Source organism: Sander lucioperca, chromosome 16, assembly GCF_008315115.2.
Source record: "Sander lucioperca isolate FBNREF2018 chromosome 16, SLUC_FBN_1.2, whole genome shotgun sequence".
NCBI classification, from domain to species: Eukaryota; Metazoa; Chordata; class Actinopteri; order Perciformes; family Percidae; genus Sander; species Sander lucioperca.
Window position 1 is genome coordinate 9,652,479 of NC_050188.1, and position 27,836 is coordinate 9,680,314.

The 27,836-nt window shown below is 40.9% G+C and overlaps 2 protein-coding genes across 7 annotated transcripts in view; one reads left to right on the forward strand and one right to left on the reverse strand.

The window, feature by feature from the left end:
• fhod3a (formin homology 2 domain containing 3a) overlaps positions 1-27,836 on the forward strand; it is a 67,002-nt gene that overhangs the window by 20,769 nt on the left and 18,397 nt on the right. For 2 of the 6 annotated variants that reach the window (XM_035993234.1, XM_035993235.1), the window contains exons 4-13: positions 11,966-12,033; positions 13,129-13,234; positions 22,085-22,179; positions 23,507-23,618; positions 23,793-23,887; positions 24,249-24,392; positions 24,616-24,851; positions 25,050-25,076; positions 26,409-26,525; positions 26,784-27,203. In XM_035993234.1, the coding sequence (XP_035849127.1) occupies positions 11,966-12,033; positions 13,129-13,234; positions 22,085-22,179; positions 23,507-23,618; positions 23,793-23,887; positions 24,249-24,392; positions 24,616-24,851; positions 25,050-25,076; positions 26,409-26,525; positions 26,784-27,203 (1,420 nt within the window). Of the gene's footprint in view, positions 1-11,789; positions 11,821-11,965; positions 12,034-13,128; positions 13,235-22,084; positions 22,180-23,506; positions 23,619-23,792; positions 23,888-24,248; positions 24,393-24,615; positions 24,852-25,049; positions 25,077-26,408; positions 26,526-26,783; positions 27,204-27,836 lie in introns of those variants that run through there. The other 4 variants (XM_035993237.1, XM_035993236.1, XM_031323153.2 and 1 more) reach the window with 4 other exon arrangements.
• LOC116066935 lies at positions 15,435-16,845 on the reverse strand. Its single transcript, XM_031323158.2, has 2 exons — positions 15,980-16,845; positions 15,435-15,943 (listed from the first exon to the last, which is right to left on the reverse strand). The coding sequence occupies exons 1-2, from the start codon at positions 16,697-16,699 to the stop codon at positions 15,860-15,862; spliced, it is 804 nt and encodes a 267-aa protein (XP_031179018.1). The 5' UTR covers positions 16,700-16,845; the 3' UTR covers positions 15,435-15,859.

A 27,836-nucleotide genomic window follows, 5' to 3' on the forward strand; every position in this document is an offset into this window, starting at 1 on the left:
GAGGGAGAGAATGAGACAGAATAGCAAAAAATGAGAGAAAACACTGGATGCTTGTTTCACACATGCACAATTGTTTGTGGGATTGAACACAACAATATTTCCCACATTCAGCTTTTGTGTCTGGCTGCACGCTGCAGAGAATCAGGTCACCCTTTGTAACTATGCATTATCACAGATAAAATGCAATTACTCCTTCACATAATGTCAGTTGCATGCAAAAGTTGGGCAAGCATTGAATGAAAGGAATTTAAAAGTGTTAAACCAAATCTATATACAAAGCTTTTGATCATTCCAAATTTTGGCAGGTTTTTTCTTTTGCAGTCAAAGAAATAGTTTGACATTTTCCTCACTATTTAACTCATATTTCTAATAGTGAGTGGTTATTTCGTGGAGACAATGTCTGGTGGTGGTAGCGGAGACTTCAGGAAATATAATGTGTTATATAGTGAGTTGTAGAGGTGCTAGTAGGTGCTTTTAGTTACCTTTAGACGGAGCCAGACTAGCCCGTTCCCTCTGTTTACAGTCTTTATGCTAAGCTAAGCTAACCAGCTGCTTACTGTAGTTCCACATTAGTGAGTAGTGTGGCAAGAGAGCAAATATGCTTAATATAAGGATGTTAAAAGAAATGCCACCAACTGGACATTGTTTTGGGAACAGAAATCTACAGTATTTATGAAAAACCAAACCACCCAGTATTTTTTCTAGGAAGGATGTAGTGAAAATATTTGCTAGTAAAAACTAGCATTACAATAATACTGTGACAGAGACACAGCAATCATCTCCACCATAGTCTTATTTGTTTATGATTTTTATTAAAGTGCCCATATTATGAAAAAATCACTTTTTTCTGGGATTTGGGGTGTTATTTTGTGTCTCTGGTACTTCCACACGCAAACAAACTTTGAAAGAAAACCATCCATGCTGTTTTGAGTGAGATACAGGTTTCTGAATGTGTCTCCGGGTGAGCTGTTCAAAATGTGCACGGCTTTCTACGTAACTAGCCGAGACGAGGGGCCTAGGGGGCTAACCGTTAGCATGCTAGCTCGTTCTCAATGGCAAAACAAAAAATACAAATACAAAATAAATTCTATAGAACTACTTACATGTCCCTGTTCTGCGGGTATTCCACGCAAAGTTGGAAGTGCGCCCTCGTTTAGAAGAAGTCTCCCGGCTAATCCTGCCTTGTACAGACCGAAGTTGGAGAAACGGTTAGCTAGCTCATGTAATCCTTACCTAGCTACTGCGCATGTGCGACTGACAACAAAGATGTTACACAAGTTGCGAGGTTTCACTCTGTAGCTAAAACAGAGACCTGAACACAGGGTGAAAAGAGGAGCTGCAGCAATGTGCAGTACAACAAAAATATGGTGTGTTTTGAAAATTAAACCATGTAAACCTATTCTGATACAATCTCAAATTACAATTATGAACCTGAAAATGAGCATAATATGGCCACTTTAAGGCTTTCATTAGCTATATGAAGCTTTTGGTCCGTTTTCCAACAGTTACATTGCGTAAAACTGATTTCCAGAAAGGATACAAGAAAACAAACTAATATGAAAAAACTGCAAGCCATTTTTTTAACTTATACAGTGTAATATTGTACAATATCTTAAAATATTAATGTGAGTATATAATGAGTCATCACTGACTGTCCTTTTGGATACAGTGTAGTAAGTAAAGTAGTCTGTGTGTGAATATAGAGCAGTACTGTAGCTGCCTGTCATGTTTTCTTACGGGGCCTGTAAGAAAAGCTGGGTATATTTGTGTTTGTGTTGTGGCTAACTATTCCTGTAGGTGTGTGTGTTCGTGGACTAATTCAGAGGTGCCAGGGGCATATGAGGGGCACAGGGCACGTTCTGGTCTTGGATTATGTTGACTCGGGACATGCTGTGTTTGTGTGTATTTTTATGTGTTTGCGTGTGTTTATGTGGCAGTATGTTTTCTTCCTGAAGACACCTGCGTCTCAGCTTCTTTCACAGCTGATGTCCTTCATCAGGGTTCAAGGTAGCAGTCTGGAGATGTTTAACTGCGTGTGTTTGTGTCTATATATAGGTATGCTGTACGTACTGTATATCAGTGTCTTAACTATAAAATATAGCAGCCATTTCATTCCACAGCGTTGGATTTATGGTAATCATATAAAAGTTTGTTTTCATGTACTTCCAAGTTTTTCCATACTTTTGCATTTAGGCCTCTGTTGTTGTGCTGTATCTGCCTGAGCACGTGGGCTCATGCTTGTGTGGGTATATGTGTGTCATTTCTGAGCCTAGTGTAATCTTTGTCTAGGTCCGTCGCCACTCTTTAAATCTCATGAATCCTACAGTGAAACCTTGGAGGTCTCACTCTCTTTTTCTCTCTCTCTCAGACAAATGCACACACACACACACACACACACACACACACACACACACACACACACACACACACACACACACACACACACACACACACACACACACACACACACACACACACACACACTGAGCTCATGGGGCCTCTATCGTCATCTGTACCATCAGCAGCCTTCAGTACTCGTACTGTAGGCCAAGACCAACAGACCAAAAATAGACAGTCACAAAATAACTGAGTTACACTGAGCAGTCTTGCTTTGCTGCCTGCCAGCCTTTCCTTTTCACTTCACTTGATATGAGACTGAAATCATGCATTATTGTCCAAACTACAGTATATGCGATTATGACAGATTGATGGAGTATTTATTCTTTTAACTACAGATTAATGGACATGCCACTTCACACATATGTGCACACAAGAAGAACTACCACCCAACTGCAGTTTGGACATGGGTACTGATACAAAGTGCAAACCCTTACTGAGAAATACAAAAAGCGTAATATTAAGACGTCATTTAATTGCATTGCATTGCATTGCATGAGTTGTCCTAAAACAAGTGAAAACGAATCTGCCAGAGGTGTGAAGTTCCTTGTTTGAAACAAACGTTTATTAGTTGTTCCTGACACAGATGAAACTGCATTTGAAATAAATGGAATTGTATCATCCAGTTGTAAATTTTCCTTGAATAGTGAATACAGGGCTACAGGGCAGCACACATGCTGTACACTGCATGACCTGAACAAAGATTGAACCCAGTATCTAGGCTTGTTACAGTATGTTAGATACACAACTCCCCTATATTTAGCATGATATACCAGCACAGAGAGGGAAAGACTTCCAGGGATTAAATGCAGCTCTCCAGCGTGCCATTACACCTCATGCTCCTCTCACTTCTTTATTTTAGATCCCACTGAAGACCTAGTCTGAAAGCCAACTGACTGATTGGCCCAGACAGCCGTGCGGAGGCTTTTTTAGAGGGGTGCAATGAAATCCTCCAGAAACACAAGTCAGCGGTTATAACTGGGCTTAAATGCAGGACCACCAGCTGTGACCCGCCCCTCTCTCGCCTGACCCATAGACAGTCGTACCATCCTGAAAAATATTACCCTTCATTGACCTCAGTGCATGCTTATGTGTAAATATGCTGTAACCCAAAAAAGATGTGTTGCACTGAAATAATTTCCTCTTATTAGGTTACCGTATACAGTATACTGTGGTTAGATAGGTTGCACTGTTCTATCTGTATGTTGGTGATTGTGTTGGGGTTTGCCTCTTTGCCAGCATTTATTTATTTTGTACTGTCACTCTTTAGCATTTCTTTATTAAATTTATTTGTTTAATTAATACATTTTAAACAATCTTACATGAATGATGCTCAACATTTAAGCTATGGCTGGAAAAAGGATTAGAAAAGGGATATAATAAAGCAAACAGTTCTATTGGATCTCTTATGCTTTAGAACAGGGGTGTCAAACTCAACTCCCCTAAGGGCCACACTAGAAAATGAGAATCATATCAAGGGCCAGACATAGAGTTTATTGCTTTTATGTCATGGGAAAAGTCAAATATCTTTGACTGTATTATTGCATGTCTCATATAGTCTTCTCACTTACAGTTTGGTCCACAAAAATGTCGAAGAAAATGCCAAAAACTTTGGAAAAAGCATCAAAAATGTCGAAAAAAACGTTGTGAAAAGTGAAAAAAATTAGGTGGGCCAAAATGTATTGTGAACCTAAATGTATATAGGGGCCGGATCAAAATTAGCAAGGGACCGGATTTGACCCGCTAGCTTTGAGTTTGACACTTGTGCTTTAGAACATGAATATAGCTTCTGTAATGTCAAGTTGCTGATACCCCAACTTCCTCTGCAAAAATACACTGAATTTGTTTTTTTTTCCAGAGTTTCACTTTGTATTTGGAGCCAGCATCTAGTGGGCATGAGAGGAACTGCATCTTAGGATTCTTTTGCAATGGCTCACTACTACAACTTTATTATTCCTTTCTATAATGAAGTCATTCATTCATTTTAATTTAGTCAGTTGCATTTTTATTTAAACCTGCAATAACACATTTTTTCGAGCACTTGAGAGCTGTGGAAATAAGCTATAAACGCATCATTGACAAACATATCATTCCGAGGGAAATACAGTATCTGGCTTTAGCTGCCAAATTGTCCACTATATCTATTAACTAGTTGCTAGTCTATATCCTTGACTTTTCACTTCCGTGATTGCTCCGTTGCCGCCGGAAAATCCGCCGGATTTCACTCATTTAGACCGGATATCCGTTGCCTTGGGCTTTCTTTGTGTTGGCATTTTAAACTCCGGTGGATTTATGAGGACTATGGTTAACCTTTTCCCGATCTCTGCATGGTAAATCCAGACAGCTAGCTAGACTATCTGTCAAATCTGATCTTTCTGTTGCACGACTAAAGCAACTTTTAAACGTACACATGTTCCACCAAAACAAGTTCCTTCCGAGCCTATTTTGCAGCGGCACCGCTGCTTTTCTCCGGTGCTTAGCACCGCCCAAAACGATTGTGATTGGTTTAAAGAAATGTCAATAAACCACGCACGCTTTGGAGGAGGGTCTGGCAAAGCGAGACTAACTAGTTGTTAACATTGTTTGTTTACCGGTGCTGAGCAGGTAGCATACAATGGTTTTTTTTAGTGCCTTTTTTCGTTTGGCTGAAATCAACAGTGGTGAGGGTGAACCAAATCAGTAAGTTGTAGGCCAGAAAACCACATCAGTGAGTTAGGAGACAGAAGATTCACCAATAGAGAATGATCATTCTTATGAATAACTCAATGTTCTTTATAGAAGTTCATATGCTCAATGCCAAACATATTCTTATGATTTTTTTTGGTTTGTCTTTTTTCTTGTCAGCCTGCAGAATCTCACCTTCACACCACTGTTTCTGTAACCAGGTTGACTTTTAAGAAACATCTGCTGAGCTGGCTGCCTATTGTTAAATTTGAGGATTAACTAGAGTAGTAGTAGACTGTTGTGGCCCTTTGCTGAGGCCAACTAAGCACAATTAGACTTCAATCAATTGGGGACTCTGGGCTTTTGCATTTGATGCATTACAGTACAACAAAGTAGAGTGTGGTTTTTCGAGTATGATTGCTGTGGATTAAGCCTAGTGTAGCCTGAGCTGGCCTGTGTGTTTTTCTGTTTGGAAATGTGTAGCTGGTGCAGTAAATGTTGAGGGATTAGTCAAAGCTGAAGGGTCACCGCACTAATCTCATTATGGCAAGAAGGGAAGGAGGGTTCTGACCACTCCTGAACGATTTAACAGACTACACTGAGGGAATCCCTGTTTCACTGCAGAGGACACTCTCACGCACACATGCACACGCATGCTAATGCACATACAGGTTCTTCCGTTGTGTTTTTCTGCTATGTTCTGAAACAAATATGGTAGTTAATCTAGTCCTTGCACTCTATACATTTGTTTTAACAGGGCTTTAAACCCATTATTGAGCCTTAGAATTATATTTTTGGAGGGATTTTAAACATGAAAAGAATGATAAACAAACAGAAGAATTGGATGATGCATAATATACACGATGACATCTTTTCATATCTGTTGGGTCCTTACTTGTGGTGTTTAGAATGTGATAAACCCTATAAGAGTGTAAACCAAGCTCCAACAGTAACTGGATTCCAGTATCCATGTCACTCATTTAATAAAGCTCGTATTATAAAGAGAGCCTGGCTTACTGGAAGAGGCTTTAGTTATGGAGTGTAGACACTTGGTGTGCAGTACAGTTTATACGTTTTGTGCATTGTTAAACATCATTAAAGGCATATGGAACCAATGCTTTTGTTTTAGTCCTATTGGATTAAATTATAAACAGAAGTAACTACATCAGAAATAAGTGGAAATAAGTGATTCTGCTGGTGGACTTTCCCCCCTGCTTTAAGATAATTAAAAAAAATGTCAGACGGAATATGGGACTAAGTGACTCGTTATGGCTGACACATTGCAGTGCATGTGAGGTCATGGTGAAACAGTGTGGACAAGAACTGTGAGTCCTCCAAAACAAAACGGTAAAACTCCAAGCGAACCTATAAATGAAATGTGCCTTTCTGTCTTTCCTTCATCTGTCTGTCTGCACTCAGCGAAAGCAGGCACTGGCTTACACATGGGCTTGTGCACACACACACACACGCACACGCACACGCACACACACACAAACCACAATGACACATCCCAGTGAGTGTTTCAGCTTTTCTTGTGACAATAATAAAATCTATGGCCAGGAAAAAAGGAGAATGGCCAGCGAAAGACACGTGGACAGGCACATCCTCCCTTCAAAAAAACATTATTTTGCTTTTTTCCTCTCCTTCCTCGTCACATTCCCACATCTACTCGGACTCCTCTGTCTCTTAGACCAGTGGAGGGCATCTTATTAAGATGTGTCATCTTCCTAGTTTGTGTTTTTGCTGTTATTTGAGTCTCTCTCTAGAGAAATTCAGGCACTGAAGCAGTGTTGTTAGGCCAAGCTGTTTGGCCGAGAGGTTGAAGGTGAGAGTCATTTGTTTGACTTATTTCCAGCTTGAATCACTCCAGACACGCAGTGTTAAGACAGCTGGAGCCCTTTGTGCCAATGGGGAAATGTCCCATTGATTATTTAGCGTGTCAAATTCTGTTTACTCTGGAGCAGAAGGGTAATTATGTTGACAAGACTTTGTTAGCAACCGTGAGTTGATTACAGGGTATCTCCATGACAACATGTTGGCATGACTGTGAGACTATTGGTTGCGCACTGCAAAAAAACTTCTTAATTCGTTTAACAAATGTACTACTGAATGGTTATGTCTGAAAAACCCCCAGTGTAAAGAATTCTCTGTGTGATAGTATCAAGATAATGACATTTGATTCAAGAAATACTGTGAAGGGGGGGGGGGTTCTTTGAAAAGAAATAAAATGACCTCAACCAACTGCCCGATTTTATCACTTGTCTCACACAATATTTTAGAATTCACTATATTAAATGACTTAGAGAGATGGTTAGTTCTTGCATTAAAAAGTGTGGTGATGAGGAACCTCTTGTCTGTTACAGAATTCAACACTGGTACAAACAATGTGTCAACTTATTGCATACGGTACAGCATCTGTATCCAGCTTGGGTGATGAATCAGTCATGTATGTTAACACCAATATTAGCCTGCACATAGTGGGTCCTTAAAGGGGAACTATGCAGTTTTTTTTAGCTTAATTTACCTTAAAGTGCCCATATTATGAAAAAATCACTTTTTCTGGGATTTGGGGTGTTATGTTGTGTCTCTGGTGCTTCCACACACATACAAACTTTGAAAAAAATCCACCCATGCTGTTTAGAGTGAGATACGGTTTCTGAATGTGTCCTGCCTTCAGTCTCTGGGTGAGCTGTTCAAAATCGGCACGGCTTGTGACGTCACAAGCCGAAACGAGCAGGCTAACCGCAACCATTAGCTCGTAGCGTTAGCATGCTAACGCTATGGCTAACGCTAGCATGCTAACGCTAGCATGCTACCTCGTTCTCAATAGCAAAGCACTGCTACAACACACACAAGTTCACCATAATCTACAAAAGAACTACTTACATGTGCACCCTCATTTAGAAGTCTCCCAGCTAATCCTGCCTTGTAACTGACCAAAGTTGTAGAAACAGCCTTTCTTTTACTGTCTATGGAGCTAGCTAGCTGACATGATCTACATCTGAGCTACTGGGCATGTGCAGTGCAATCAAAGATAGTACAGAAGAAGAAGAAAAGAGGTCTCACTCTGTAGCTAAAACAGAGACCAGCTGAAAAGAGGATCTGCAGCAGTGAGAGAGAACACAAATATGGTGTTTTTTGAAAATTAAACCATGTAAACCTATTCTGGTACAACCTTAAAATACAATTATGAACCTGAAAATGAGCATAATATGGCTGCTTTAACTGAACAGCTTCGGAGTCACTGGAATGGTTATATGATTTTTTTCGAGTTGAATGGTGGTCATCTCGCTCCCCCCTAGCGCCTATGAGCGGAAAAACCACCCTTGCAACTTTCGGCCGGCAAGCCGCTGGCCTCAGCGTCAGGTATTATCGCGTGATATCAGGTCTCGCGATGTTACGAATTGCTTCACGGCACTGCACACATACGCCCATTCAGGAACCGGCTAACAAGGTAGCAATGGAGTTTTTCACATTATCTTCATGGCTGAGCCGGTAAAAAAGAAGCAGAAAGCTAGGAAAGCATTGTCGGAGGAACAGAGAAAGAGGAAACAGCAGACTGACTGAGCGAGGAGTCAGACACAAGTAAACGTAGGAGCTGCCAAATATCTATTCTGAAGCTGTAGGGAGAGCTCTATAGAGAAACCTGCGAGCAAAAGCGAGAAAACAGCGAAGAAATGGCCAAAACTGCATAGCGCCTCTTTAATGGGTTCTATGCAACTGTGATACTTTCATTTTGAATGAAAGTAAACAGAAATGAAGCCAAGTAACTAGTCCATGTTATTTAAAAACTGTAGCACAGAAAATGGTTTGGAGAGGTTTCCATCCTCAGGATATAATGAGTATGCGAATAAGAGTAAGTAGTCTGAACATTTCATTCAATGTGTGTATATTTACATTGCTTGTAATTATCCCTGTAAACTCTAGCTAATTCTATTGCCCACCTTCAGACTGCATCACCAGCGGTACACCAGAATGAATGAAGCCAAGTTTCAGGCTTATCATTGCTGCTGACTTGCTCCTGATGGACAGCAGACATTTTGGTAAAGGTCATCCTGACAGCCCCACTCACGGCCTGATCATGAACATGAACATTACACGTGACCGACTGAATTAACTGACGGAATGTTCCCTACATCATCCAGTGGCCACCTGATTTCCAGGGAAACCTAGAGAAACGAGAACAAGGAAGTTGGACCAAAATGGCTATTTGAAAAGAGTTCTAGCTGAGGCGCAGTTTGGATTCTGTTGTGATCATTGCGACCGTCCCCTATGTGTGTTCTACTCCGTTTAAGAAAAATAACATTAAACCAAATGAAAGGTCACGTATATGAGTGCGGCTAATCATCAGTGGAGCTGATCGATTTTTTAACAGTAGTAGGTCAAATAATGAATAAGTTCTTGTTTAACAGTCCCAGCCCGGCCTGGCCTGACACATTAACTGGAATTATGAGCCCAAGCCCGATTTTAACCCGACAATTTTTTAATACGTGGGCCGTTATAACTGACGTTAAATAGGACTTGTGAGATATCTGAAACAATCCGGCCTGGTTGCGTAATTATTGAAGACAGTGCTACAGATGGGGGAGACACGATTTAGCACAGTTTACCTCCCACTCAAGTCAGTGCAGGACATATACCCAGAGCTACGGGAGAAGCTGGAGAGACATAGCTTTCTCCCCACCCAATTAGGCTAATAAAGTAATGATTAAAAAAACACAAATGCTTGATCACGATATTAGGAAATATAGGAAATATCGTCCCGACCCAGCCCGTGGGTCAAGTTCAGGCAGAGAATCTAAACTCTACTTGGGAGGGAAAGGGAGCAGAGCAAAAAGGTGAGCAGAACTTACGGTGTTTTGCTGCTGTTATTCTCACTCAGTGATGCATTTTACAAAGTCTACGGACTACCACGTAGTTGTTGCCATTAAGAGTAAAATACTTCCACACTTTAGAAGACCGTGTGCGAGCCTTTTTCTCAACGTGTTGTTGAACTCGTGAGGAATCCATACTTGCGCTGTTGCTGGAGGCAGCTATGTTTTTTTTTTCTATGCGAGACGCGTCGACGCAAATTATTTGTGTCCACGCATTTACGTAATCGATTACATCGACTATGTCGACGACTCGTCCCAGCCCTAATTAAGATATTTGTGTCCGAGCCCAACACAGTTAAAATCAAATTTTTTTTCTCATACTAATGACACATGTACGTTTGTTTGTGTGGAAAGCCCGCTTTTATTAAGCAACTGTAGAAAGGCATTCAGAAATGTCAACAGATGAGCGCATCAGCACACACAGGTCAACAAACGCACCTTAACACAGGCGCGCACCTACATAATCAGCTTTTTTAAATAAAAAATGTGCAATGCCTTATCGCGCTGATGTGACTGAGCCCGACCAGAACCCGAACATCATTTCTAAATATCTGTCCGAATCCGGCCCGGCCCGTCGGGTACCGTCGAGTCCCAACGGGCTCAGTTCGGGTATCCATCCTCTACTGCATGGAGGGACAGACAGGTCTGTAATTCTTCATCTGTATGCGGAATAATAATGATTTTGACCCTGGTCTTGGGTTAGCCTTGTCTAGCTTACCGACAGATACCATTGAGCTACAGACAGCAGGCCCTTACCTCTGTATGCTTTTAACCCCCTCCTGATAGACTGCAGGATTTGTCATCATTATGCAAACTCTTTGGCTTTATACACGCAGACTCACAAACCCCCTGCTGACACACAGCTGAATGCACAACAACTGTTTATATGCACAAACGGAGATTATGAACACTCAACTGAACAGACTTTGAGCTTAATGCAGAGCACTTAATTATAGTGGAATGTACAAATACAAGTACTATGTAGGTGTATAGTATGCAAATAAAATGTATTGTGTACATACAGGGGAAGACAAAAGTATAATAAGTAAGTATAATAAGCTAGCTACAAATAAGTACAGCTTTAAAAATTACCGTAAGAGTTGAATCAACAACTTTCTTACACATTCTTACCAAAATTTCATAGGTTTCATAATAGTAGTATTGTTGCATTTTGTCAACCTCTGTAGTCTCTACACACATATGGAAAAATAGATATACAGACATTGACATACAGGAGGAATTTGGAACTTGTGGTTTTTAAGCAATACATTTTTTAACCAAATGTTAATTTCAGATCAAATATCGACATTAAAATATAACCATAACTATGTGAAAAGTAGTCAGATAGTATAGTTCACACAGTCACAATAACCATTTTAAGGCTCTGTTATATCATAGAAGTATGTTAATGATCTAGTTGTGTCCAAGGATAGAAATAATAAGGCTAAATATCAGTGTGGTGGTATTAGAACTCGTAGTCGTTGGTTCTGAGTGCTTTCCGTGTCGTGACCTGAATACCTCACCATTGAACCCCGGCCAGCGGCTCATTAACATTCCAATACAGCTCTAATCACCACTGAAACGTGTGCGTGTGTGTGTGTGTGGGTGGAGTGTGTGTGTGTGTGTGTGTTTGTATGTGTGTTAGAGAGAGAGAGAGACCACGCACGTGTTGCTCTGTGAGTGAACAAGCGGGGAAAGTGTGTATAGTGCCTGCCGCAGGTGATCGGAGCCGAGCGGTGGGATTGGGTCCATGGACTCCCTGGCGTTCCTCTGCATATCAAACTATTGTGCAACCTTTGCACAGCTGAGACTCATTTTACTTCCAAGTTTTATTGATCTAGTCATGAAACGCATAAGGATTGGTGAGAGATGAAAGGTGCACAGGGTAATGAACAATACAGATTGTGTAAAGAAAAACGCTTGCTTAAACAATGTTTTGCTATTTTCACATTTTGTATGAGCAAAGCCTTATCACTGTTTGTTGAATTATAGACAAATAACCACTTCTTTGCATCTCTCTCTGTCTCCAGAAAGACTGTACAACTCCAATGGACGTGACTTGAGAAGGGCACTGTTCTCTCTAAAGCAAATCTTTCAGGTAACACATATTTCACATGCAATTACTGTCAGTTTGTTGGTGCAGAATACAGTTGGTTATTGTGGCCACCGTGTGCCTCCATGATGACAGGGATCTCCATCAACGTGGCATTTCTCTCCCTGTGTGGGTGTGGGTGTTTGCATTTGTGTGAATCTTTATTTTAAGATGTGAGGAGGCCACACACACACACACACACACACACACACACACACACACAAACACACACACAGAGAGACACACACACACACACACACACACACACACACACACACACACACACACACACACAAACACACACAGAGACACACACACACACACACACACACACACACACACATAATAACACCAACAATACAGCAATATGAGAACTTTACTGCAGCATTTAATATCATTATTACAATTTACACACACTAAAATGGCCCTTTTTTTAACCAAAAACTCTGTGCAGTTTGGTTTCTACAAAAAACACAACCTTGACCAATGACATGACTTTGTTCCAGGGTCCATGCTTATTTTAAAAAAAAAAAAAAAACAGTGAATGAGCACAAATGAGACGTCAGAACTTTGACAGCACCTAATGCAGCATCTGTGTTTCAGAGGCTCGATGGTGTTTTAAGCCCCCAATGTCGACTTCAAGGCAGCGCTGCGACCGTCGACTTCAAGGCACCTAACCTTAACCCTAGCCCTAACCATTGCCTAATCCTAGTGCCTTCCAGGCAGCGTTGCCTGGAAGGTTTCAGAGCCTTTGGTCAGACAACTACCTTAAAGAACTTTTATCCTCCTTTCAGCTTTGTTTATGCTATTGAAGATTATCTATCAAAAGTAACAAATTGCAAAACACATGGCTGTTGACATATGGAGTGTGTGTATCAGCTGGCCTGAACTAGTGGGGGATTGAAAGTTTGTTCACTGTCAACTTTAGTCCTAATCCTACACATTACTGACACTATGTGGCCACTACAGAGAATGCAACCTGAATACACTAATACAATAATGAGTTGTAAAGAGGGATTTTGTATGGTTCTGTATGTATACTATACAGCCAGTGCTTATTGTATGAGTTTTCTCTCTCTTGTGTTGTGTGTTCCACTTCAGGATGACAAAGATCTGGTCCATGAGTTTGTGATGGCTGAAGGTCTGACGTGTCTCATCAAGGTGGGAGCAGAAGCTGACCAGAACTACCAGAACTACATATTAAGAGGTATAGTTTCTCTCACTCACTGATGACCAAAATCAGATACAGTATTGCAAGTATGAATACTGACATTAATATAAAATATATTCAGAACATTGTTAAGCTAAATAATGAAAAAGAAAAGAAACATACAATACTGCTCTGTAATAATTAGAGGTGCAACGATGAATCGATTAGTTGTCAACTATTAAATTAATCGCCAACTATTTTGATAATCGATTAATCGTTTGAGTAATTATTTTATTAAAAAAAATAAGATTTCTCTGATTCCAGCTTGTTAAATGTGAATATCTTCTAGTTTCTTCTCTCCTTTGTGACAGTAAACTGAATATCTTTGAGTTTTGGACAAAACAAGACATTTGAGGACGTCCTCTTATGGCGTTTTTACATTACATGGTACCTGCTCGACTCGCCTCAACTCGACTCGGCACACTGTGCGTCCGTTTTCCATTGCAGATGTTAGTACCGCCTCAGCGTGGCTGGTCGTTATGCTGGCTCGACGCACACACCAGCGCACAAGTATGAACATCAGGCCACTTGAGCTTGTTTTACAGTTCTGTGGAGGCTCCACGCAGAGCTTTCGCGTAGCCTATAAGTGGCCTGATGTTTATACTTGTGCGCTGGTGTGTGCGTCGAGCCAGCATGTGTGTGTGTACGTAGGCTACGGTGAAAGCTCTGCCTGGAGCCTCCGCAGAACTGTAAAACAAGCGGCACCGCAGTAAACTGCCGTGACCTAACGCGACACACACACAGAACGTCGAAGGTGTGTGTTACCAGAAGACACATTTTGTTTCAAATGAAGCTGGAGGCAGCAAAAAAAAACACAGCTGGCTAAACTGTTTAAAAATAGCGGGTTTGTTCAGGACACACCCGTCTGTCGCTTTCACGTCACCTTTTCGGCTCGCCTCAGCTCGCTTGGAACCTCGACTGAGGAGGTACTAAAAAAAGTACCCGTTAGCAGGTACCAGGTACTTTTTTTCGTAATGGAAAACCAAAAAAGGCGAGTAGAGTCGAGGCGAGTCGAGCTGGTACCATGTAATGGAAAAGCGCCATTAGGCTTTGGGAAACACTGATCCACATTTTTCACCATGTTTTGACATTTTTATAGATCAAACAACTAATCGATTAATCGAGAAAATAATTGACAGATTAATCGACTATGAAAATAATCGTTAGTTGCAGCCCTAGTAATAATCAACAACACCTGACTGCAACAGCTGATGAACATTAGCAAAGGTTGCAAAAAACAAATGTAACAGAATGTGGTTGTGTGTGAGAGAGTTACTAATAATCACAATTAATAATACAAATAATAATAACAGAACCAATAAATAAACATTTGTGATATTATGATTAATACCTATGGATAATAATACTGAACTATTGAGATTGGTAACAGAAAAACAACAATGAAACAATGTATTGGAGGGGGGAAACAACTTGTGGTTGCTGTTAAAGGAAGTGCAGCTCTGGCTCTGCCTCTCTTGCACACTCCCTTCCTCTGTACTGTAATTTGCTCTCTACTTCACTGACCTTTTTAGAGTGGCATACTGCAATGTATATAAGTGTTTACCATACACCAAAATAAAACAAAGTGAATAATTTACAGTCCAATGGTAATGCATGAAACATAAAACTATATATACTATAATATGAAATACAGTATAGCAATTAAAACTCCAGTGAGAGGGAAACCATATCTCAACTAATGTTCATATTAAATGAACAACATGCTTCTTTATGTGATACAAAATACAGTGGATACAATACCACTCAGGCTTAAAAACAACTTTTTTTTTTTATTTCCATATCAATTCAATTTTCTGCTTGATTTGAATCTGTTGTCCCTTTGTGGTCTGTGTCAGCTGACAGTTAAACAGCCAGTTCTAAAACCTGTAAGAGTCTCTGTAGGAAATCCCCTAACACCCCGGCACCAATAAAACACTGAAGGGACAATCATTTACAATTCTTTATTTATATATAGTAAAATGAACAATTAGACAAAACAATTTGATTCAAAAACAATGAATCATCGTATTGATTTTCTTGAAGTTTCTTAAACACGGGATCTTAGAAATACTTTCTAATCATGGCTGGTAGTTCTTCAAGCACATACAAACTTTTAAATCAGTGATTCTCTATAACAGTTAGAAAAAAATAAAGTATATGTTGGGAAACAAAGCATCTCTTGTTATTATTTATGAGCAGATTAACACTCAAGAATTCAATAACTTCAATTGGTAAGAAGAGCACAGACACAGCACAAATATACAGAACTCTCTGGTGTGAAGTAACACAACTATTGTAGTTTTAACAGGAAATGGTTTGTGCATGTAGGATCTGCAGGCCACTCACATTAAGAAGCTGATTGAGAAAACGTTTTCAGATCTTTACATTTTTGTATTACGTACTAAAGCTTTTATGTTTGGAAAAAAATCCAAATATAATGTGCCTGTATTGTTGATCTTCCATCCCAACACAGCTTTGTTAATTGGTTTATACAATGGATTGAATGTCAATGTAAGTTGTACATTGTGAAGACAGTATGATAACAGACAAAGTGACTATAAGCTTAGAATAACACTCTTTAAAGGCCCTTGAGCAACAGACCATAAGACACTTTCTCTGGCTCTACCTAAACAGTGAGTTTACTGCGGAAAAGAGTGAATGAATGATACCACCAAGTGAACCAGCATCATGGTCACTGCCATCATCACCGCTATCATCATCACTGCTTTCATCGTCGTTGTCGTTATTTAGTTCCTTGATCAGAATGCCGTAAGGTCGAATCGAGCTCTCCACTATCTGTTTCTCCTCCCCGGGAGACGCTTCTTTACCAACAGGAATGAGCCAATAATCAGATCGTTGGCAAATCACTCTCTTTTCAGGGTTGATTCGATTTTGCAGGATCACTTTGTAACTTTTCCCTGTCGTCTTCGATGTGAAGGTCTTGGCATACTCCTCTTTCTCAGCAACGTGTATGTCTGGTGTTGAGTAGATTCCTCTCCCATACATGGCTCCGTATCCTGTTTTGTAGTGACTCTTGATGATGCCTTTGGCTCCATCTAAGCTTGTTCCATGGTAGGAAACAGGCCATTCTCCAGGTACAGAGTGACTCCTCCATCCTTTTGTGCCCAGCCAGGTGTTTCCGTCTGGATATTTACCTTTGACTTTTAAGGCCATGCGGTACCAGCCTTTTGGCCGCTCATAAAGTTCATCACCTCTCATACACTGAGACGAATCAGAGAGATCAGTGAAGTCGTAGTCATACTCTGGGTCAAAAAATTCTTTCTCATCGATGAAAAATTCCCTCACATAAGCCTGTCCTTTTCCAAGGAGATTGTACAGATGAAAGTCCTCAACAGACAAAATATTTGCTGATGTCGCACATCCCTTCTCGTTATAGGGTTTAACGATTTGTCCGAGAAGTGAAGACAAAACTTCAATTTTCAAATTTGAGTCCAAATACATGGTCAAAGAGGATGAAAGCAAAGTTTCTCTCTTCTTGTCTTGTTCCCGATGTGTGTGAGCTGAGCTCTCTCTCTGCCCTGTAAGTTAGATTCAACATGTGGTAAAACCTGATAGGAGAATTCTTTCACTTTCATTATGACTCCCAGTTTGAATCTAAAAGAATCTGTGCTGATTTGAATACTGAATACTGTTTTACTGACTTTCACAAATGTTGTTTTACTGACTTTAAAGTGGAAAATGTAAACTAAAGTATGTAAGCTTGTAGAAATATTTATTAACAAAATGTGTGTATGTGTGTAAGAGCTGCGTTAATCATTGAGGATGTGGTTAAAAGTACTTTGGGTGACCTCTGATGCACAGAAAGTTAAGCTTAAGTCATAAAAATAGTTAGGCTTTTTATGGCATAGAGGAGCATTGTTTAAAGGTTGCGATGAAAGTCCGATGTAAGAAGGCGCAGGAATTAATAAATTGGAGTCAGATTTGACAGGACTTAGGGCCTTATTTTAGACATAATTCCCTACAAAGTTAATGTCTTAGTATAATATAAGTGCTTTGAGGTTGGCTCACCATCAACAACAGGAAACGTGGCTGTGTATCAAGGAGTATTGAAGGCTGCAAAGACTGCTTTTGTAAATACTGAGCTCAAAGTGAATTCAGTGAGAAGAGAACCATATCTCATCTTTTATCTTTTTTTATCTTTTTTTCTGTCATAAGTACTCAAGATTTGCCTTCTCAATCTGTTTTCAATCATATTGTTTTGTTCAGAGAGGTCTCCGTTTTTTCACTTCGAATCCTATCAAATCATTTGTATTATAAGGAATATGATAATAGTACACAGCACATGACACCTCTGTGGTCTGTGTCAGCCAACAATCAGTTTTCCTTCAAACCTCGCTCTGTATCTCACTACATTCTGGTCAGTCACCTTGAGAGTCTGTGGGCCAGATGTACTAACGCCGACTTCAGGCGTTTTTGTTTCACAACGTGCGCGTAAAAGCATGGCGAGGTATGTACAAACAGGCCGCAGTGAGGTATAAGTGCAGACTGCCTGTTGCGGGAACTGAAAATGGCAAATTGCGCTTTTCCGTGTCATGCATATGCATTCACGGGAGGGTCAAGGGGAAAGTGGGAGTTTTCCATAAAGAGAGGGGAAGGGAAGCGTAAAGTTCCCCTAATTATGTATTCCGCTTTATATACAAAAAACGCTCGTGAAAGCGCGCCTCTATTTTGCGGTGAAAATTCTCCGCCTCTTAAAAGCAGGTGTAAACCAGCGCAAGCGGGTTTCCTCGCATATGCCTCCTGGTGAAATGGCGGCAGTAATCCGAGCAAGACGAAGACATAGGCCAAGGAGACGAGCTGAAAGGATTTTTGCCACAAGGATCAGACTTTTTCAGTTGAGTGAACACGAAATCATTAAGCGTTACAGATTAAGCAGCCGTGTAATATTACAGTTACTGGAAGAAATCAATGATGACATTGAATCTCCGACTCAGTGTTTACATTCCGTTCCAGCAGTTGTTAAACTCCTCACTACATTACAAATATTGGCATCAGGATCATTTCAAACAGTCATAGCATCAGCAGTGGGAATATCGCAGGCGGCACTCAGCCGTATCATAGCACAAGTACTTAACGCGTTGCTACAGCACAATTTACGGTATAGTGAGCGGAGAAAGGTGCTGATTACCCGACGAACTGCAGGTTTGGTAAATACGACGTAAGCTGAAGTATCACAGCGTACGCTTTCCGCGGGTTAGCCATGGCGCTGATAACGCTACATTTGCAAATGTACATACATCTGGCCCTGTGTGTGTATGTCATGGAAAATGTGGTCCTGTAGACACCTACTGTACTGTAGCAGGAACTACCACATAGGTTGATATGAGTATTTTGCCAGTTGTTTACATTTCCTTTTGTCTGTCTGTGGACAGATTTTTTTCACATGGTAGCATCACAACCGTGCAAGATGCGGTCATCAAACTTTACAGGTGTGTAATCGAGATCAAAATGAAGGGCAAGTTTGAAGATTGGTGCGGTCCGAGCATGGTTGCTGGAAGTAGGGAAGTAGGAAGTAGGTTAGGGGCAGGGGGGCCCCTGGCCTGATTTAGCATTGCGGTTGGTGTGACCCCATGGTCTGTACTGCTGGTTGTGCAAACTTTACCTAGTGGAATATTTGTGGCTTCACAATGTGGATCACTTCAATTAAAGACTGCAGATGGAACTGATACATGCTGCCTTTAGATGGCTGTATGAGAGTCACCGTTATCACTGGTTATATTGGCGCAATCAGAATAAAACCATATTTTTTACTGCGCTATTGCATGCCAACCAATTGAAGAATGTGTGATAGAAGTGAATTAAACAAGCACATTATCTCTGAAAGATTGTTTTAGGCTTATCTGGGAGCACTTTCACCAAATAAAGCGATGGAAATATTACAGAACACAGGTGCTCCACGGGTAAGGGAAGGCTAAGTGCTGTGATGAATCACTGTCCTCTCAGACAGTCTCATTAGTTGTATCAAAGCTTTGAAACAGCTGTGCCGATCACAGTGGAGCATGAAAAAATAGCTCCACATGACAGCTTCACCTGGAAATAATACTGTTCCCAGAGGCAGAAGGTGACTTTTACCGTTGAGTTTATATTTGTGGAGATATTGAATCATGTCATGCCATTCTGCTTATGGTGCCAGTTTTATTTTCGAACAGAGTGATAATAAATCTTCATAATGCACTTGCTGACCCTGTTGCAGTTTAAACAAAAAATCAGTCCAATAACAATATAAATAATACAAGTTTAAAAGCTGTTTATGACTGCATCAATCCAGCACTATTTTATTAAATGCCTTCAGATGGCTGCAGGCATTGAATTAACTGAAGGAGTTTTTTTGTACACCATAAAGCAGCTGTGACAGACAGATACTGTAAGAGTCATGAATTGATTTATAGATCAGTACAGATTGATTTACTGACATTGACACTAACTTTTATTTTTGATGCTGATTTGAATGTGTCTATTCGTGGAGCAGTGATTTATTAAAACTGTTTAGTTACATTTTCAAGCACTATTTCTCCATTGCTGTGCAATTCCTCCAAAGATTTAATTTTCCTTTGTCAATAGAATTACTAAAAAGTCTCAAACCAGACTTGATTCTGAGACATCTAATATGTTAGCGCCACATCCAAGACCATTTTTCCACCAAAATAACAGCCACTTTTGCACATTTGCGCTCCCTCATTTGAATTAAACTACTGATTGTCTGCACGCACACACACACACACACACACACACACACACACACACACACACACACACACACACACACACACATTGCAAGCAGGCATTTTCTTTTTTTTATGATCAATTTTTTATTATTTTTATATGCTGCTGTGTTTTTCCATAGGTCTATAGTAGAGGATTTGGCTTTGTTAATCCTTGCTGTAGAGAGCTCCAGCATAACTATGTCCAGAAAATACGCCAACCACTGTTTTATACAAAGCGTGTGGCGGGGGGGGGGGGCAGCGCTGAGCCATCATTTTCTTGGTGGCAGTTGATCCGGCTAGCCAAATTTTCTTCTGTCTCCCAAGTAGGTGTAATTTAGAGTCGTCATTAAGTAACACAAGCAGGCATTTTCTGAAGAAAAAAGAATTGTTCTCTGTTACTTACAGTAAGAGGCTAATTGAGGTTTCTGCACCTTGCCTACTTTACTGATTGACATTAGGTGAGCTGGTACATTGGTTCTCACCATGACAGACTTTCAAATGAATGAACATTAAATACTCCAGTATCCGTCAGAAGCTTTTGTCAAAGTAATGCATTTCTTGTTAATGTGAAAGATAAAAAAAAACATGAGTGGAAATCCAAATCAAAAACAATCTCATAAAACGTAGACACAGCTTTAATTGGTTAATACATTAACATTTAATCCAAAATCTACGTTAGACAAGTGAAGCAAAAGTAAGTTAACATACACCGAGACTAAAGCACCGGAGAATTAGATACTCTGACTCGAATTAAACAGAGCTACAAGAACAAAGTGTAAAGTTTACATGTCATTGTAACATCATCACTATCATCATCATCATTTAATTCCTTAATCAGAATGCCGTAAGGTCGAATCGAGCTCTCCACTATCTGTTTCTCCTCCCCGGGAGACGCTTCTTCATCAACAGGAATGAGCCAATAATCAGATCGTTGGCAAATCACTCTCTTTTCAGGGTTGATTCGATTTTGCAGGATCACTTTGTAACTTTTCCCTGTCGTCTTCGATGTGAAGGTCTTGGCATACTCCTCTCTGTCAGCAACGTGTATGTCTGGTGTTGAGTAGATTCCTCTCCCATACATGTCTCTGTGTCCTGCGTGGTAGTGACTCCTGATGATGCCTTTGGCTCCATCTAAGCTTGTTCCATGGTAGGAAACAGGCCATTCTCCAGGTACAGAGTGACTCCTCCATCCTTTTGTGCCCAGCCAGGTGTTTCCGTCTGGATATTTACCTTTGACTTTTAAGGCCATGCGGTACCAGCCTTTTGGCCGCTCATAAAGTTCATCACCTCTCATACACTGATCCGAATCAGAGAGATCAGTGAAGTCATAGTCATACTTGGGGTCAAAAAAATCTTCTTCGTTGATGAAAAGTTCCTTCACATAAGCCTGTCGTTTCACGATGATGGTGCTGAAATGAAAGTCTTCAACAGACAAAATATCTGCTCTTTTCCTACATCTTTTCTTGTCATATGGTTTAATGATTTTTCCAAGAAGTGAAGATATAACTTCAATTTTAAAATTGGAGTCTAAATACATGGTTGAAGAGGATACAAGTTGCTCTCTTCTTCTCTTGATCACAACGTATGTGAGCTCTGTTCACTTGTCACAAGAACTTATATTCTGCATGTCTTTTTCAATTTCACTTCGAGAGTTTGGATGTAATAAAATCCGTCCTGTGCTTTGACATACAGCAACAGCAGGGAGGGACTGGGACACAAAAGGAGCTGCTTTCCCTCTAACAGGAAAGGGTGACATGCTGGTACTGCTTTACCCTCACACTTTTTTATTTAATGCACGTTTTTTTTTAAAGAAACACATGTCAACTACTTTACATATAAAACTAATGACAACACGCCTTTTCGGCAATGGGCTTGAAAACTACTAGGTTTCCAAATCATTTTAATGTTCTGCTCTTTGCGTTTTTGTTTGTCATTATGACCCAAAAGCATAGGGAAGGAAACTCCCTTTCCCTGTTATATATATATATAGCTACTGATGGGCCTGTGTGCTGCAAACAGTTGCCATTTGATGTGCTTGGTTTGTTTACAGCAAGTGTTGAATCATTTCCTATATCTGTCCTGTCTCTCTAACTTTCTTTTTCGTTCTCCTCCCCTTTCTTAGCTCTGGGGCAGATCATGCTGTATGTAGACGGGATGAACGGTGTCATTGGGCACGCTGAGACAATCCAGTGGCTGTACACTCTTGTTGGCTCGAAGGTATAGCTGAGAATACTGTACATACAAAAAAAATACATACTGTACAAAAAAACAACCTCAACACACACACACACACACACACACACACACACACACACACACACACACACACACACACACTACACTTCACTATCTTTGTGGGGACCTGTCATTGACATAATGCATTCCTTAGCCCCTTACCCTAACCTTAACCATCACAACTAAATGCCTAACCTTAACCCTTACCCTCACCCTACCCATAACCTAATTCTAACCCTAATCCTACAACCAAGTCTTAACCCTCAAACAGCCCTTCAAAGTTGTGGGGTCCAGCATTTTGGCCCCACAAAGCTGTCCGGACCCCACAAGTATACTGTATTCCCGGGTTTTGGACACCATGAATATAGTTAAACAAGAACACACACACACACACACACACACACACACACACACACACACACACACACACACACACATCAGTTCCGAGCTAGCCATTCATTGTTTGGTAAGCACAATTTTAGCTTTTATGCCCAGAAATAGACAAAGAAACACATCTGCCACTGATTGTATTCTGTGTCCTGAACTGAGGCTGGTGTCTTTTGTTAGCTTTGTGGTATTTTCACAATTGGTAAAGGTACACTTCTGCTTTGCACTGAGAGTACCAGTGCCTAAATGCCATCATTGTATTGTTTCTGTTTCTTTAGTAAATTTCAACAAAAAAGAAAATCTTTAATTTGATTTATTTTCTATATGGACATGTAATTAGTTGACTTGATGTTGACTGCGTTTGGGGAGGCTTTGGTATGGAATCCGCCGTAGCACCACCAAGGAGAGGAACAGAAAGAGGGTGGGAGGGAGGGGTGCAGAATGCGGGAGCGAATGAGAGGAGAGGGGTATTTATAGGAATACTGGAAGAGGCGTGTTTGAGGTGTGGCCCTGCTCCTGAAACTCTGCTAGGTAGTGTCAATATACAACAAATGCTCTCTATCTTTACCTATAATTAAATCCTCTACATTGAGCCGTTTAAACAAAAACATACATAACATGGAGTGTAATGTAGAGGAACTCGTAGACATGATATTATTTACAGATATACACATACAGTACACAAATAACTAAAGAAGGTGTATATGAATTTCCTTAATGCTAATTCTGCTAAATCTAGTATATCATGTGAATTCCAGAAATACTGTAATAAAATAATATAAGGATGATTTAAAGATATATCATGATTCGAGCACAGGGGAAAATAACAGATGTCCAACATGATGACATAATATTTCCATTGTTTTTATTCTTTCTTGTCTCTGTGTGAGTTTCTAACCTTGTATTCGCCCCCCCCCTCTAGTTCCGTCTGGTGGTGAAAACAACTCTGAAGCTGTTGTTGGTGTTTGTGGAGTACTCCGAGTCCAACGGCCCGCTGCTGATAGAAGCTATCACCTCTGTGGACACCAAGAGAGGTATAAACAAGTCAACATGCCACCAGCTGCTGAGGAACTTGTCATTCATTATTCTGTTAGCCTGTGCTATTTACTGTTACTGGTTTCTTGCCCAGGTTGACATTTATGGAGGGGTGGTTGGGTAGAGAGTGACAAAGTAATTCATGTTTTTATTCGTCATGGACTGATTTTCAGGATGTAAGCCGTGGTCCAATACTATGGAAATCTTGCATGAGAAGGATGGAGTGGACACAGAGCTGCTGGTCTACGCCATGACCCTCATCAATAAGGTCTGCATGTCTGTAATGTCTGTATACTGACTGTTTATGTGCTTTATATCATTCACTTTCTAAGAACTGGATACAAGAAAATATAACTCTACTATGACCACTGGTACTTAAAAAACGTTAAACCTTTTCTTTCCTCATTCATTCATTCATTCATTTAATTTTTTAATTGAGTGTTTTGTTTTTGAATTCTTGAGTTATGCACAAGATATCCCATAACAAGGTTTCCCATAACATTTTTAACAGGTTTTAATAGTGGTGTCTCAGGAATTTCTCCCCCAACCAAAATAGATAACTAAATATGCTACCAACGACTTTAGCTACCAAAATGTTTAAACCTCAGTTCCATCTTTTCTTTTTGCAGACGCTTGCAGCACTGCCTGATCAGGACTCATTCTACGATATGCTGGATAGTCTGGAGGAACAGGACATAGAGACAGTGTCCCAAAGACATCTGGGGCGGAAAGGCACCGATCTGGACTTGGTTGAGCAACTCAACATCTATGAGGTTGGAGACACAAAAAGTCATAAGATCACAAGGAAAATATTGCAAGCTGATACTTACCTTTTAATAAAGATCAGATTTCAGCTAGTTAGTGACACACAGTGTTCACATCCAGTGAATATGACTCCATACAGTATTTATAGTACATTTGCTTTATACAAAATTTCCCCTTTTGTAAAGCACCTGTCACCACTCCCACTTCACACCCAATCAACTTTTCCCCCAGATGACCCTGCGGCATGAAGACGGTGACGATGACAGCCAGCCTCCACCAACGGGACGCCAGGACCGCCGACGAGTCAGCCTTGGGGGCGGGGATAAAAAGCGTGGTCTGGAGAGAAGGCGGAGCCGCAGGGCCTCTCTTGGGCGATCCGGTCACGCCTCCCCCTGCAGCCCCGCGTCCCCACAGAGAGATGGCTTCCAGCCTTTCAGTGGACAGAGACCTGGGGACATGAGTGACAGGTGAGAGAGGAAGATGGAGTGTCAGAGTTAACAAGTTTTCGTTGATTCAGAGAAAGTGTCATAAAGGGGTTGGTTTTATTAGCAGGTATAAAGAATGATTGGTGCCAAATATTTAGTCATCACTTTTGACACGCACATGTCTTAACTGAGCCTAATGGAGAAGTTCTGACCGTCTTGTACCAACACTTTCTGCTCCAGAGCACTGTCAGGTTTCCTCCCATCCATGTAAGTTCAAAAGGTCTCTCAAAAACCTGACCTGCTGATCTCTGTGGCCCTCTGCCCATGCTTTCCTACTGCTGCTCCTCACCTCCATGCTGTTAACAGCTCCCAGTGTGTCTCATGTCACATAAAGCACTCTCAGTGGGGTTTTTAATCTGCACTGGTGCAGACTTGTGCTCCACTAAAAGAAATAAAAGAAAATTCTCAGCAGCTGCACGAGCCTTCAGGGTTTGTAATTCTAATACAAGCTTACACGTTATTTCAGTGCTGTGTGTGTATGCACAAAAAGGGGAATTTTGTGCCGGCTGTACTGTAGCTGTTTACCACAGGTAAATATTTCCTCTCTATGTCCTCCTCCCTTCATCTCTTTATCCTGTCAGGGTGTAACATGAACGAAGCAGATTATGTCCCATGCTTCCGCTAGTATTAAAATGGCGGTTGTATGGAAGAGTGTGCATTCTAGGACACATTTGTATCTTAAAGCTCCATTGTGTAATGTTTTGAGTTGATTGAGTTGACCTGATAGCTGATGTTAGCAATGAAATGGTACCAAAATAACGAAAACGTAAAACTATTATTATACTGGAAGGAACACTCACGGACAAAGACGTACTTCTTGGAATAATACGGCCACCGTAGGAGTTAAAACGTGATCGGAATGGGAGGGGCTAGAAAGTAATATTCAGTTGGTTGTCATATACAATTTCACCGCTAGATGGGAAAAATTCGTACACAGTGTAGCTTTAAAGCGTACATACCGGTAGTTGTATGATCCACTTGCATAGTGGTTTATTGAATTAAGTGATGGGTGAAAGTTGTTTTTGTCAAGAGACTGCTTCATATTATGCATGCACACACAGAAAAACAAACACAACATTTTATTGGCTGTCCCATTCGTCTCACACACACACACACACACACGGCTCAAGTCTTGTGGAACGCCACCTGGCAGCACACGCTGATTCGACTGAAAACTTCCTAACTGGAGGCATGGAGTGTGTGTGTAATGGTAAACATTCATCCCACTTTTCCCCACTTTCAGTGTTGTGTTTTCTCGTCCTAATCCATTTGTTTTTCTATCACTTTATCTCAGTTTTATGACTGTCATGTCCTTGTTTGTTGTCTTTGAGCGTCTTTAATGTTTGCTTGGTTTGATAGTGCAGCTGTAAACATTATTTCCACATCAATCTCATCATCTTCATCCTTTTCCTCTGTTCCATCTCTTTATTTTCTTCAGTGGTGATTTCCATTTGCATGCTTATCATATATGTATTGCATCTTGTCTCCTTCAATCCTACCCTTAAATATTCTACCATCCCCTCCCCCCCGCCTCTACAGAGAGGAGGAATGTGAGGATGGGATAGAGGATGAGGAGGAAGAGGAGACTCCAGTGACTGAGTCTGATTCAGATGAGCAGGAGGGGGCTGATACAGTGTCTAAACTGACCACCCTCAGGTATTTTAGGACATAGTGGTAACATGGAAATGAAGTAATGTCCTGTGGTCTTCTAATAGCTAAGGTGTCTATATATAAAGCCACAAAGCTATTACATGTCTCTTTTGTCACTGTTTTCAGTTGTATATCTGGTTGGTTTGATAGGCTTGTGGCCTATGTACTTGGTTACGCCTCCAGTGAGGTGCATATTGTACAACTTCTCTTTCATTTGCGCCGTTTCATCCTTTTATTCCTCTCAATCCATTCCTCTGTTCCTAGCCCGGCCAGACATCTTCCATCTATAGTTCGCCGAACAACCGTCCAGTCCATCACCATCACTTCCAGAAAGGAGAATATAAAAGAGTCAGAGCAGAGGAATCAACCTGAACCACCTCCACCACCCACCCTCCACTCCCCCTCTACCCCCACCTTCTCTCCTCCCGTCCCCTCCCCTCTCAGCCCCCCAGCCCCACCCTCTCTTCTGGCCACGCTGCTGGCAAGGAAGAGGTCCATCGTCACTGTCCCGGCTACCACGGAGGTCAGTCCGCCATCACGCGGCAGCTCCCGTCTCTCCCCCGAACACCTGCCCTACATGCCCCACTCACCCTTCCACCTCTTCTCCTACGACCTCGATGAGGAGCCGTCGCCCCCGGGTCCGCCCAAACCCAGTGAGGAGTCACCCAAAACGACATCTCCCAGGTCAGACGGACAACACAACTCAATCTCCCATGAGTTCAAGAAGCACAGAAAGCTTTCCTTGCAGCTCTTCAACATTCCACTTTTCCTTTTTCAATTTCCACTTCTGTTTCGGGCTTATATCCTCGCACCAGCCTGGATCTCCTTGCACCACTTTTGTTATTCATCACCTCCCCCTTTTCACCAGTTCTTTTCACTTCTTTGACTGCACGGCTTTTCACCTTCAGCCTGTCAACTCTCTTATCACCCATTTGTTCCTTCACTTCTCTTGTTCTTAAATCTGTCAATGCGTGGATAGTCTGCACTATGTTTCCCAGAGCCACAGCTTTTCCCTTCTTTTCAAGAACAGCAGCACTTGTATATCTGTCTAGTCTCTCCTTGCTTCTTAGTATGATTATTTTAGTGGAACGTTGCATTTTCTCAGCCCTACTTTCTCCATTCACTGTATTGCTGTGTAAGATTTCTTTCTTGTTGGATAGGACTGTATTCCATATGAAGTATACCATACCTATATATAGCCTGTTATGGTAGATAGTGCATATTTACTATATTTTACATCTGTTATTTTGTGTGTTATACCAAAAACTTACATACCAATAGCTTAAAAATGAAAATTGTTGCCTGTTAAAACTGGCT

Bases quoted from the DNA above. Each gene is read 5' to 3' on its own strand.
- LOC116066935 (XM_031323158.2), bottom strand. From the start codon at position 16,699: ATGTATTTGGACTCAAATTTGAAAATTGAAGTTTTGTCTTCACTTCTC. The intron at 15,944-15,979 runs GACAACGACGAT...GATGATAGCGGT, and splicing joins TGATCAAGGAACTAAATAAC to GATGATGGCAGTGACCATGA.